At 43.4% G+C, this 14,084-nt stretch overlaps 1 protein-coding gene across 3 annotated transcripts in view; it reads right to left on the bottom strand.

The window, feature by feature from the left end:
* Nucleotides 1-11,561, bottom strand: part of plekha5 (pleckstrin homology domain containing, family A member 5) — a 411,417-nt gene extending 399,856 nt beyond the window's left edge. For 2 of the 3 annotated variants that reach the window (XM_070897587.1, XM_070897582.1), the window contains exons 1-3: nt 11,461-11,561; nt 11,238-11,314; nt 10,432-10,489 (exon numbers count right to left, since the gene is read on the bottom strand). In XM_070897587.1, the coding sequence (XP_070753688.1) occupies nt 10,432-10,489; nt 11,238-11,314; nt 11,461-11,546 (221 nt within the window). In that variant the 5' untranslated portion in view covers nt 11,547-11,561. The remainder of the gene's footprint in view (nt 1-10,431; nt 10,490-11,237; nt 11,315-11,460) is intronic. The other variant, XM_070897585.1, reaches the window with a different exon arrangement.
* Between the last annotated feature and the right edge of the window lie 2,523 nt (nt 11,562-14,084).

The following is a 14,084-nucleotide window of genomic DNA, read 5'->3' as shown; positions in this document are numbered from 1 at the left end:
CACCACACTCCATCTTCAAAAATGTCTTTTTGGAATTCCCATTTGTATAGTTGATTGTCTTTTCTGATTCAGGGAGATAAATCTTTACAAGACCTTCTGCTGCACGTTTCACGATTAAACTAAGACAGCAAACACTGTTAAGCTATCGCAGATGAAACCAATGTACTGCACATTTAGAGGCAGTGCTGCAATGTCTTTCCATGTCAGTATAGGGGACATATTTCAGTTTGTCCTTTTGCTTGCTGCTCTAAAGCTACAGCAAAATATGATTTTCTTCAAATTAAAACCTATATTGTTTCTATGCTGCTTTTCTATTTTCTTCCAACTGAAAATAGCTGGCAGGACAACAAACTCCTTTCAATCAAAAGGAAACACTGCAGCAATACAGGATGCAGCACAAATCATAGTGCTTAGGCTCACATACAAGAAGCGAGGTGCCTCCTTCGAATCCTCCCTACCGCGCACCCTGCTTCCTCACCACCCCACACCATACACACACACACTAAGTAGCAAGAGTAGCCAGTATATCTCACTATGACAAATGCCACAATGACAAATGCAAATCATAATTAAACTACGTATTTCTTGTAGATCCTTAACAGCCCTGATATTGGTGAATTTCAATGTATATGCTCCAAAATGTGAAAAATCATTAAGAGGAGAAAGTGAAATGTTTTCCAAATTAAAAACAGTAAGATCACTTCTGTAAAGGGCCCACAAATTGAAAACATAAGAATTTTGCAATGACAAATTGTTTCCCTATGGTGGCTCTATGCACACTGTCTGCAACGTTTGACACACATTGCAATGTCCTAGTTTCAAAGTCACTAACTCATTAATAGGACATCATCTCTCCCCTTACAATCTGGATATTCTGCAGCCAGTAGCTCACCTTTCAATTCCCCAAAGCCTGTACACCACCTACAAGGCCTAAGTTAGAAGTGTGGTGGAATACTCTCCACTTGCCACTGCAACACTCGGGAAGCTCAACACCATCCAGATCAAAGCAGTCTACTTGATCGGCACTTCATCCACTAGATCACATGGCTCCAGTTGGGGTGGAATGTAGAATGTTTTAGTGTAAGGGGTGTTGTAGTTGTGTGGGGCAGACTGGTTGAGCTGGGTGCTCTACCTTTCCGCCATTGTTCATAGGTTTATATGTAACCTCAAGGCTGCTGACTGAGGGCCATGCGGCTCTTGGTTGGCCAGCGCAGACACAATGGATCGAAATGGCCTCCTTCTGCACTGTAAATTTCTATATTAAACATCCATTTCCTCCACCACATGCGCACCATGGCTGCAGTGTGTACTATCTACAGGATACATTGCAGAAAGTCACTAAGGCTTCCGCAGCAGCACTCCCAAACCAGTACTACCACGCAGAAGGATAAGGGCAGCAGGTTCATGGAAACATCACCTCCTCCAAATCACACACTATCATGACTTAGACATACATCGCCATTGCGTTATTGTCACCAGGTCAAAATCCTGGAACTCACAATCGAACAGCATTATGGGAGCACCTTCACCACACTGACTCCATCGGTTCAAGACGATGGCCCACCACCACTTTCGAGTAACTACGGATGGACAATCAATGCCGGCCTTGCCAGCAACACCCATATCCCAACAATGATTTTTTTCTAATCCCTATAAATTACCATTTTTGCTTTCTGTAATAGACAAGGATTCCCTTAAATACAGGAACTAATGTAACGCTTCCTTTCACACTCACAAAGTAGATAAAATGTGATGATTTGGAGAAAAAAGCACCCAAATTTACATTGCTTTGTAAATCAACCTTGCATCAAGAACACAATTTAGCACTAATAATGTAATCAATCTATGACAGCAAGTATCTCCTGTCCCGTGAAACATTGACATTGTTATTTAAGAGGTGATGGAAGGCGAGCTCGACATTTAGTTAACATTTTATCAAGTTATTGAAGTAACAAACAACTTACTGTGGATTATTGCAGTTATCCAAACAGAAAAGTCAATCCACTTTTGTACCAGCTTCAAAACTAGACAATATTCTGAAAACAAGGTCACCTTCGTCTCTTCACTTTTTTGATCAACAGTAAATACTACAATACTGTGGCATGCTTGAATTCCATTACCGTTATTGTGTGGTGTACCTTGGACAGACTTAGTCAATGAATTTATAATCCATCATGCAGCAGTGTTATGAATCACAGGTTTTGAATATTTCAGTTGCCTGACACACACTTTATCTGATTAATTGACCATACTCCAGCTCTTGCCCAAAATAATTTTATCCATAAAGCATAAATCATAGGTTATGCATTTACTATTTCAGCAGCACTGCTACTGACCATCATTTCTCTGTGTCTTAATCGGTTTTGATATTCAACACTTAAACCTCAGCATGCCTTTCTGGCAAGCTGATAAGTATTAAAAAATAGTTTTCTTCATTTTCACACCATCACAAGTGCCAACCTGAGAATTGCTACATTGTTTAATTTATTTTCCTGTTTATTGCAAAAGAAACTGACCATTTCTGCTGTGAAACTTCCCACTGGCAAAAAAAGTTACTACAAGACCAGTTAACAATATATGCAACTGTGCAGATCGAAGACTGATATAGACAACTGGTAAAGAAAGAATTGCATTTATATACAAAAGCAAAATACTGCGGATGCTGGAAATCTGAAAAAAAAATTACGTCCTGAAACGTTAAGTCTGTTTCTCTCTCCACAGATACTGCCTGACCTGCTGAGTATTGCCAGCATTTTCTGTTTTTACTTGCATTTATATAGCACCTTTCACAACCTCAGGACACCCCAAAACACTTTACAGCAAAATAAGTACTTTTGAAGTGTAGTCGCTGTTGTAATGTGGAAAATGCAACAGTCAAATTGCACACAGCAAGCTCCCACAAACAGCAATGTGATAATGACCAGGTTACTTGTTTTGGGTGTTGATTGAGGGATATTGTCCATCACTTGGTGATAACTCCCCTGCTTTTTGGTAATGGCAAAAAAAAAGTTAAATGTCTGATGCTTGCCTCATACATCCCAGGATCCCACGTTATATCCCATTTTCAAGCAAAATATCACTTTTTGATAAAAAGAAATGACCAGTTTTTAAATATTTTATTGAAGTCAAATATTAAACCAAATAATAACCAAACAACTCCTCTAGTACTGTCCACACCTGTGAGCGCCTCACCTTGTTCAATCCCCTTCACCTCCTCTTCAAAATCCCTGCTGTTTACTGTCCACCATGAGTTTCACTCCAAGGTAAGTTTTCCTCCCTCAGCATCTGCACTGAGCAAAGACTCAGCCCCAGTGATTTCAATCTTCATTTAACCAAGCTTTGCACTCTCTTCTGAATTCACTGCCCACCAGTCCACCCTAAACCTCTTCCTCCATATAAACTCCCCTCCCTATATTCGCAGCCACCCCAGAGACCTTGCCATCTCCAAGGTCATCTCTACTCCCATGCTCTCTATCGCAGACAATGCCATTTCCAACCACTTCCTCACCACCGACATCTCCCTAGCCACTTCCTTCTGCCTACAACCCTGGGGGAAAAAACATTGCGACTTTCAACTGCACTTTCTAAATCCCAACTGCCTGCCTATAGGCCTCCATTCACCACAAAATTACTGCAGCCATAAATCTCTTCAACAACTCTCTCAAGTCGACCTTTGATGCCCTTATCCCCAGCAAATCTCTTGCCCTCACCCATTCCAGACAATCATCTAGTATTTTCTAGCATTTTCACTCACTTAAGTCCAAAATGCAGAGACTTCAGTATATCTGGTGCACAACTGGTTTAGCCATCCAGCACCTAATGTAGCAGGACCCATCATACGTTAATGGGCCTCACTCTCCTCTGCCAAAACTGCAGAGTAAAGATAACCCTTGACCTCTTTTCTCCATGAGCAACCATGTTCTTTAAACCCTCTTCTCTGCCCCCTCCACCCTCATCACTACTAAGAACAAGGAGCTCAAATGCCTTTGTCACCAAGATTGAGAACATCCCATCAGCAGCCTCTGCTGTTTCCTCACCTTCCACATGTCCAAGCCCAACTGCGTGCCAGCATTCACCCCTAACCTGGAACTCTCAGCTTTCTCTGGTTTCTCTCCTACTTCCCCGAGCTCATTTTGTCCATGAGACCAGCTCCTGCTTCTTTGAACCCATTCCCACAAAACTGCTTACCACCCAACTTCCCTTCCTGGCTAGCTAACATTTAAAGGTTCCCTCTCCTCAGGTTCTGTCCCCCTTCCTCAAAAGCCCACCCTCAACCCCTCTGTCCTTGTAAACTATTGCCCCACATCCAACTTCCCATTCCTTTTGGGTTGCTGTCCCTCAAATCTGTGCCCATCTTTCCTGCAACTCCATGTTCGAATCTCTCCAAATCAGTTGTCTCTACAGAGCATTAAAGCAGCCCTAACCAAGTCACAAATTACATCCTCCATGACTTCGACCATGGTATATTATCCCTCATTGTTCTCCTTGACTGCTCTGCAGCCTACCATCGTCAACCACACCATCCTCCTCCAACACCTATCCTCTGTTGTCCAGCCCAGCTAAGTGAGATTGCCATTCCGTGGTCCACTCCTATCCAACTATAACCAGAGAATCTCCAGCAATGGCTTCTCGTTACGATCCACCCGCCCCCACCCCCATTACCTCCAGAATCCTCCAATAAAGAATTTGATATGGTTGATAGAAACCATGCCCTCTGGTGGGAGAGTCCAGAACAAGGGGGCATAACCTTAAAATTAGAGCTAGGCTGTGCAGGGGTAATGTCAGAAAGCACGTCTTCACACAAAGAGTAATGGAAATCTGTAACTCTCTCCACCAAAAAAAGTTGTTCATGCTAGGTCAATTGAAAATTTCAAAAATGAGATTGATAGATTTTTGTGAGGCAAGTGTATTAAGGAGTTAAGATACAGATCGGTCATAATCTAATTGAACGGCAGACAGGCTCGAGGGGCTAAATGGCTTACTCCTGTTCCTATATTATAGCAAGCTATTCAGACCAGTACAGTTGTGACACTCTCCACAGAAGAATAGGCTACTGACACTCATTTCTCTGTGCTCAATGTGTAAAGAATGGCTTTTTAAGCAAGCTGCCACATGGCCATGGGTTCCCAATGGCTTCATGCCTTCAGAACAAGAGGGGAGAAAATGAGAGAGGGGCAGAAATTAAAACCAGTTATCTATTGTAGCTCAGCAATTAAATGTCAGTATAAAATTTGCATATGTTACTTCTAATGATTTGCAACAGTAGCAATTATACATTCTTGGAGGTGATCATAAAGTTGGCTTAGCTTCCAGGAGATTTGAGGAGAATGTGTTCAATTATTTCCTAAAAACAGGAAGTTTCAGTTTATATTCAAATAGCAATAGCAAACAAATTTGGGTTCCTTTCTAAAACTATAGGTCAAATTAAATAAATGCATAATAATCTGGCGTAGAAGATACAGTAGTTCGTACAAAGGTTGATTTCAATTAGAAAATGTTAATACGAACCCAAATGCCGGGATAAAGGAACAATAACAAATTTTGCTTTATCCTTAAACATTTTGAAGCATAAGGGATAAATATCATGTTTCATACAAGCTATTTACTCTTTGCACATATACGCTATATACATACATAGATATATATCACACACACACGTATACATATACCCGCATATATATTATATACAACACATACATTATAGGTGGCAACAGTAGCAAGTCTGACAAAATTGGCTCTAGTGATTACAGTGAGCCTAAAGGCCAGGATTTCTCCTGTATAAGGCAAGCCCACAGTCTTCCCCTGATCTGACACACACACCAACAACCTCTGTTCAGTCAATGATGGTTAACCGTTTCCCCTGAAAACAGGATTTCAGGCAATTACACCGTTTGAGAGATTGGTCCACAAGCAGAATGCTATAAATGGAATCCTGCCGATTGTCCATCACATATTTTTGAACTGATACAATGAGTTGATGTGCAGCTACTTAGTGTTTGTGCTCCTGGGATAAATATGGAGCTATGGCTTAATCACCAGCAAGTAATTATGCTGTAACAATTTTGATCTTGTGCAAAATGGACAATCCAGCCGTCTCAATTATGTGGAAAGGATAAACTGTTATGGAGTAAATCAGTTACATTCCATCAAATAGCCTTAATACCACTGGACTGTGCCAAGTTAAAATCTTTACTTACATGCAGTCTGCTGTACAGGGCAGTAATATTCAATCACTCAGCAGATTTAAGATTTATAAGACATAGATACTGCCCAAAGAGCTAAGAATTGTCTCTTTTCACTATTACTATATTAATACATGGAGAACAACAGATACCTGGAAATGATTACAAGGCAGTCTAATTGAGGGGTTCAGCTGACATCCCACGTTGGAGCAGTTCATTATGGTAATCTGAAACCCAGGATTAAATTACTATATTTTGAGGACCAGTGTATTTTGAGGACAAGCTGCTGGTACACTAACTCATTGATACATGGTGGTACTGCCGGAAAGATTATATGATGTGATGCCTTTGCTTCAAAATGAGACACAGTTTAACATTGGTTAGTTTGAAAACCTATAGCTAGTTATTATTAACAATACCAAAAAAGGATGATCTAGTCATTCATTCGCTAGCTGTTTGCACAAACTGACTGCCACATTCTCCTACACAACAGTAAATGCATTTCAGAGAAAAAGCAATTCACTGTTCTAAAGTGCTCTGGGATATCCAGAGGACATGATAAGGTGCTACATGAATGCAAGTTCATTCATTAAACCATGATGCTTGCATTGAAAGATTAATGATCATAATGTCATTATTTCAAATTTAGAGATAGTTTGCGGTTGTTTATTGTGAAATTCTAATTAGTGTCAGTAGGTTAAACAAACTACTACCTCCCCGTACTGTAGATCTCAATGTACTCTGTTTCCTAACACGAGGAGAAATGTCATCTTTTAATGGCTTTTTCTTTGACGCCTGCTTTATTCAAATCTAAAATTACCTCACTTCATATACCCAAATATGTAATTTAATATTTCCAAATAATCTTGAAGAATGCATTTTGAGAGTTCAGTTAAACAAAAGCCTACATCACAATGGCCCGAATTTTGCAGTCAGCAGCGATGGAACAGCACAGGCTGTTTCACTACGCTGACAGCTTCCCACAGTTTTCCCAGGCTTTTGAGTGGAGACTTCCCCTAATCCAGCATGACGCTCTCTACTGGGGTTCTGTGCCATCTGTGAGTAGATCAAGAAACAGCGAGGCTCTTCAACCAATCAGATTGAAGAATCCACACTGAGACACGCAGAGTCTAAACCACCTGGAAATATAAACCAGGAATCATAAATTAAATTTAAATCATGTACAGAAAGTGAAATAAAGATTGGGAAAGAAAGATGGGATAAAGAAAGATGGGATTAAGAAAGATAAGAGACAGACAGAAAAAGTTTATAATCTCCAACACTAATTAAATTCTGAAGGAATGAGACCCCACACTTGTAAAATTACATTTTCCAGGCCAGAGAGAGTTTATTTGCCAGTAATTATGACTGATCACATCGTTAAAAATTCACTTACACCTGAATGCACCAGCCCTAACTTTTTCTGGCATGGTTAGTGGGTAACTAATGGCCAACCAGGGGGCAAGTACCTCAACTTCACGTCCTTACATTGATTTCAATGCCAAGTTATTGGCGAGGTACTGTTATTGCTCAATCTGTGGAGGAGCAGCGTAACTCAGACAGTAATATCTGGATTTCTGCCTTCAACTGTGCATGTGCGTACTCTGGAAGTTGCCGTCCAATTTACTCCATAATAACGGTGAGTGCTGATACCCTCACATTTATTCTCGGTACAAAATCTGGGCCAACTAGATACTGAATAAGACAAAACGTTATTTGATAGAGATAGCACTCAGAATAACCTAAGCAAACTGAAAGGATGGCCTGCTTTCATACTATGGTATTTACTACTTTTAATAAACATTAAATGCCGCAAGTCATCAAATCGAAGACACAGTACGCTACAACAGTAGGGATTAGTAAATTGAAAGTAACCCAAGTCTGCTGTGAAGGTTTTAATATGTTTGTATGGAATATCTAAATACAATTAATTAATTAATTGTTCAAGGTCAATGTTATTACAAGCATTTAAAAAAAGCTTTTTGCAGTAGCTCTAAATACTACACTATGAAATATTTAACTTTTAGACACATGGATCCATCAGCAAGTTTTCTGATGTGGTTACTGGAAGTCTTCACAATCACAAACACTATCACTCACTTTTTTGGGCCCCTTTCTCCCATGCATCTGTTCACCAGAATTTTCTCACACTTCAACATACCTACCTGATCAATTTACATCCCCTGCATTGCTTCATCACATAACGATATCATTCTCTGCGTTCTCCATTCCTTCAGTATACACCATTTTACCCTTCCTACCACCCACTCAGGATGAAAATACTAGTTACATCTTAGCTTAAGCCCTTCTAGGTTCTCATTTCTCACATCTCATCCTTTTTCACTATTTAACTTAAATTATCATCCCTTTTGACATGCAGTCAGAGAATATTAAGTGTGGAAGCATTAAATGCCCTATTTTGAACTTTCTACAAATGCAGCATTTACTTTATAGTGCTACTGATAATAGCACCCTAGCACCAGTTCCAGAAGATAAATGAAATCATGAACAAATCATCTGATCTATTCCATGCTTTCAATGCTACTTCATCTTCATTTAACAAACTGAAACTCAATGTAGCCTCTAATCCCTTTTAGGAAATACATACGCTGTTTATCCAATAATTAACCTGTAGCCACTGTAGTTTTTAATCTTTGGGAAAGTAGTGATCTTTTAATTGAGCATTGGAACCCATTGTGCTGTATATGCAACACAAAATACTATTTACAGTATACATTACTAGAAAGAAAGCTCAAGATCACTATGCTGGAAATTATTCACAGTAAACCGCAGTGTACAAAGAAGACAATGCAATACTGCAGATTATCTACCTTCAAACATGGCTTTATTCTGAATATTGTTTATCGGAATTGAGTTCTACATCACTAGCATGTCAAATTCAAACAGAAATGTGTATTGCTTTGCCAACAGTAAAATGGCAGTTTCCCACAATGAGAGAGGCGCACCCACTGTCTCCAATTAAATCAGACTAAACAAGGTGTGTACTTTCACCCTTAGGTTTTAGTATTTCATTTAGCAACCAAAACATTAAAATTGTGCTTCAATTTCTGCACTGTTTATTCTAAACAGACATATTTCATCTTTTTCCAGTCGTGGTAAGAATAATTGATGAGAAAATTCAAACACGAAACAAGTTTAAACTATTAAGCTGAACATGATCTCAAGCATATCACAAATCATAGTTAATATAATGTGTACATACTGAGTCCTCCTATACAACATATTAAAAAAAATCAAAATTTCAAGTACATTGTGGAAACTTTTATACTAAGGTCTCAATGAATAACCTACATAACCAAATGCTTCACAAGCCTGAAAATCAATACAGATGTCACAGCCGCATTTATTTCCCTTGAGAATTTTGGTGCATAATAAAGCTACTTGTATCATTATATTTTTTAAGATCCAATTACAGAATTATTAGCATTGAGTTTCCATCACATATTTTGCACTTATACCACAACTTAAATGGAGTATTTTATTACATTATCAGCATATCACACCTCTTAAAAGCTCAGTGAACACCAATACATAATGTCACAAACCTGGTTGAGAAGCAATAAACTACAGATTCCAGTTAAGCACATGCTCAATTTGATTTGTTTTTAATCAAAAATTGCTCAAGCAGCTTTTCCATCTAACTTGATAATGCAGAAGCAAGAGATAAATAGTTGCTATTTGATCTTAAGTATCGAATTAGCAGTCAGTGTTGATACTTCTTTTACATTACTGTTCGATACTAACCAAGATGACACCAGCTTTAATCAACAGTATTTTTTATTCATTCAGCACACTGAAACCAACTAATTTGGTCCCATTGAAATGAAAGAAACGCATGGGCAACGCTGGTTCTTTTTGCGCCATTCCATTAGAATAACCGAATCTGACACGTCAAAAACAAACCACCATAAAGTTTGCCGAGAATAACGACCGATTGTATTTTTAAATTTCGGGCGACGTTCAAACGTCAGTTTTGAATCATGGCGTTGTTGGAACCTGTGTCGAAATCAACTGGCGCGACACACCCACTCCACACAAAACGTGCAATCCACGCTGAGCGACTTCGAGCAGAATTTAACATTTTAATGCGCACACACACACTCAGCAAACTTGTATCCACTTGGAAAGCAGCACCGCACACCTAAAGCAAGAATTTACTATCAGCGACTGCACGAGTCCAGTCATCGTCAATGCATCGTGAACCTGTCTCTCTCCTTGGTTTACTCACTTGATGTAATATCTCGCCCCTTCGAAGGTGTATCCTTCTTCCCAGCCGGTTGGTAGATCTGTCGGGAACAGGCGACGGGTTAGCAACTCAAACACTGAACATCCCAAACTGTCCCTGGAATCGGTCGCAGCCGCTCTCACACCGGCTCGGGCTGAGATTTGCTGCCGGGGACAGTGGGGCTGGATGTCGGTGTGGGAGTGGGGGGGGGGGGGGGGGGAAGGTCAGCCGGCTGCTGGGCTTGACGGGATTCAACATCACACCCCCACCGACTTTTGCAGGCAAGCACAGCCCATTCAACAAGGCTTTGGGATGCACAGCAGGCTGCGGTTGGAAAAGTGGGAGATAAACCCGCCTCTTGCCAGCTCACCTGCTGATAAACCACGTACCGGCTCCCGGGGCTGGGGGGGGGTGAGAAGGCTGGGATCCGCCTCCATCTAGGGGGAAGGTCTCAGATCACGGTACACAACCCCTCTTCCATCCCCATCCTCACCCAGGGGGAGGGGGAGGGGGAGGGGGGTCCCAGCTCAGGGTCAGCTCCCACCCTCACCCAGGGAGAGAGGAAAGGGGGTCCCAGCTCAGGGCCAGCTCCCACCCCCCACCCGGGTCCCAGCTCTGGGTCAGCCCCCACCCGGGGGGTCCCAGCTCAGGATCCACTGCCCCACCCGGGGGGGGGGGGGGTCGCAGTGTCCCCCTGCCCTTCCCTCCCCCGGGGGTCCCGGTCGGGGTCCCCCCCCAGGCGCAGAGGGTCTCCCAGCTGCTTCCCTCCCGGGTCCCCGCCGCCGTCGCAGACCCCCGCCGCTCCATACCTGCAGTCTTGCGGTGCCCGCTGATGACGGCCTCGCCGGTGGCGGGATGTAACCAGGTTGTTCTCTGCGCCGCTTCACTGAGGGGGGAGAAACACACACAAACACCGCGGGGTGAAATGTCGCCTCAAGTGTCCGCCACAGGCCCCAATACCCCCCCCCCACACTCTCCCTCCCCTTGCCGCCCTCGCCCCAACATCCCCCTCCCCTGCCCCTCGCCACTCACTCGACGAAGAAGACGCGTCCGTCGCGGGTAACCCCGTGAGACCAGGACACGGGCAGCCGGAGCCACTCGGACTTGCCGTCCGCCATGTCTGAAGCCGGGGAGATCCCTGCGCGCTGCCGCCACCCCTTGGCTCCTCCTCTTCCCCCCCCCCAGCGTGCCCGCGCGCCGCCCCGCACAGGTAGCAACTGCCGCGCGCGGGCACCGCCAGTGAGGGGGAGGGGCCGTTCGAGCACGCTCGCGTGCGCCTGTCAGCGCGCCAACCCGGCACGGCTACCAACCGCCGTCCCCGATTGTTCGCGCTGCGTTCCCGGGGCAACCGGAGCTGACCCGACCTGACCCATGGCCATGGCCACCCTGACCCCATCACTGGGGGGCAACTCCCTATGGGTAACTCACCGACTGCCCCATCACAGGTTGGCATACCCTGTGGATAACCCCCACCCACACTGCACCCATCACTGGGGGGGGGGGGGTAACTCCCTGTGGGTAACTCATACCCACTGCCCCTATCACTGGGGGGCACTGCCTATGGGTAACCCCCACCTACTCTACCCATTATTGGGGGGCAACTCCCAATGGGTAACCCCCACCCACTGTGGCCATCATTGGGTGGCAACTCCCTATGAGTAACTCATACCCACTGCACCCATCATTTGGGGGGGGGGAACTTCCAATGGGTAACCCCACCCACCCTGCACCCATCATTGGGGGGCACTCCCTATGGGTAACTCATACCCACTGTGCACCTAGCTTTTGGAGGGCATTCCCAATGGATAACTTCTACCCACTGCACCCAACGTTTGGGGTGAGGCACTCCCAAAAGCTAACTCCTACCTACTGCACCAAGGTTTGGGGGATCTCTCAATGGATAATTCCGTCCCACAGTGGGAGGCACATGGATAACACATACCCGTTGTGCACCCAGCTGGTGGAGTCTTTGCAGTGAAATGACCAGCAGGTACCAACTGCTGTGCACAATCACAGAATCAGAAAAATCACAACACAGAAGGAGGCCATTCAGTCCATCATGTCCGCGCAGTTTGAAAAAGAGCTATCCAGCATAATCCCACCTTCCAATACTAGGTCCGTAGCCCTGTAGATTACGACACTTTAAGTGCACAGCCAAGCACTTTTTAAATGTGATGGGGTTTCTGCCTCTACCACCCTTTCAGGCAGTAAGTTCCAGACTCCCACCACCCTCTGGATGAAGCAGTGTTTCCTTATCTCCCCTCTAATCCTTCTACCAACCACTTTAAATTTATGCCCTCTGGTTATTGGCCTCTCTGCTAAGGGAAATAGGTCCTTCCTATCCACTCTAAGCCCCTCATAATTTTATACACCTCAATTTAATCTTCCTCAGCCTCCTCTGTTCCAAGGAAAACAACCCCAGCCTAACCAATCTTTCCTCATAACTAAAGTTTTCCAGTCCTGGCAACATCCTCGTAAATCTCCTCTGCAACCTTTCTAGTGCAATCACATCCTTCCTGTAATGTGATGACCAGAACTGTACGCAGTGCTCAAGCTGTGGCCGAACTAGTGTTGTATACAGTTCTAACATAACTTCCTTGAATCTAGCATAATTTCCTTGAATATTGTTTCATTCTCCCAATGGGTAAATTATACCATTGTACACCCTGGTGGGGCGACATCCCTGCAAGCTTCCAAAACCGCAAAAAGTTCTGTGTATTACTTTGTAGTCCTGTCCAGAGCTAGGGAGACACCAATATGTTCCCAACTCGCCATGCCACAAGAAAACCTGTGGCTAAGCACAACAAAGGCATATTGCCATCATTGAGGTAGCTGCTGCAGTAGCATTTCTGTACACCGGATTGTAGAGAGGAATGAAGTAAGTGCACAAAAGAGAGAGGTTGAAAGAAAAAAACCATCATGTACACAATCAATATAAGTTATAAAGGAAATTTGCCAACACATAGACGTAAAATAGAGGGAATTGTGGCCAGCCATGTTTGTTATGGGCAAAGCAACCATGTTTGGCAAAGTAAAAATTTGATCTTGCCTACAATCTACCTGCTGTACACAAGTCTATCGTGCTCCTGTACGGCACAGCACTAAGATACATACCTTACAGGTAAACCAGACTTTGATCTAGTGAAGGTAACTCCACCTCCTGAATTCTAAATATCCACTTTATTAAATAATATGGACTGACTAGCCCCTCTGGAGTGAGTTTCCCCTTTCCCCCACCCTCCCATTAAATGTGTCACAATATCAGCTGAAAAATCTGGCTGTCGAAAGACAACCCTGTCAGACGGGGGAAACCTACGATAAATACTCCGGTGCCTCTGCATAGATGTCACAGAACACTCTTGAGACACCAGGTGAGCGAGCGGAGGAGAGAGATCCCACAGGTAAATCCTACAGTCCACAACCACGCTGGGAGTGTATGCTAAGGACAATTGACTGGTAAATAACACATTTGACTGAAGACATCCCTCAGCACAACCAAAGCAGTGAACAGGTTCAGGGGAATGTGCAAGTAAACACAATAGTAGAGTTACATGATCCAAGGCACTCTAATCAAAGAGGTAAACAGTATAATACCTAAAATAGGGAGGTGTGCTCAGGGTGGAACATATAGGTAACTACAACATTGCCTGAGCTAG

Source organism: Pristiophorus japonicus, chromosome 13, assembly GCF_044704955.1.
Source record: "Pristiophorus japonicus isolate sPriJap1 chromosome 13, sPriJap1.hap1, whole genome shotgun sequence".
Taxonomy (NCBI): Eukaryota; Metazoa; Chordata; class Chondrichthyes; family Pristiophoridae; genus Pristiophorus; species Pristiophorus japonicus.
The sequence above is the reverse complement of the archived record's forward strand: the minus strand, read 5'-3'. Positions and strand labels throughout refer to the sequence as shown.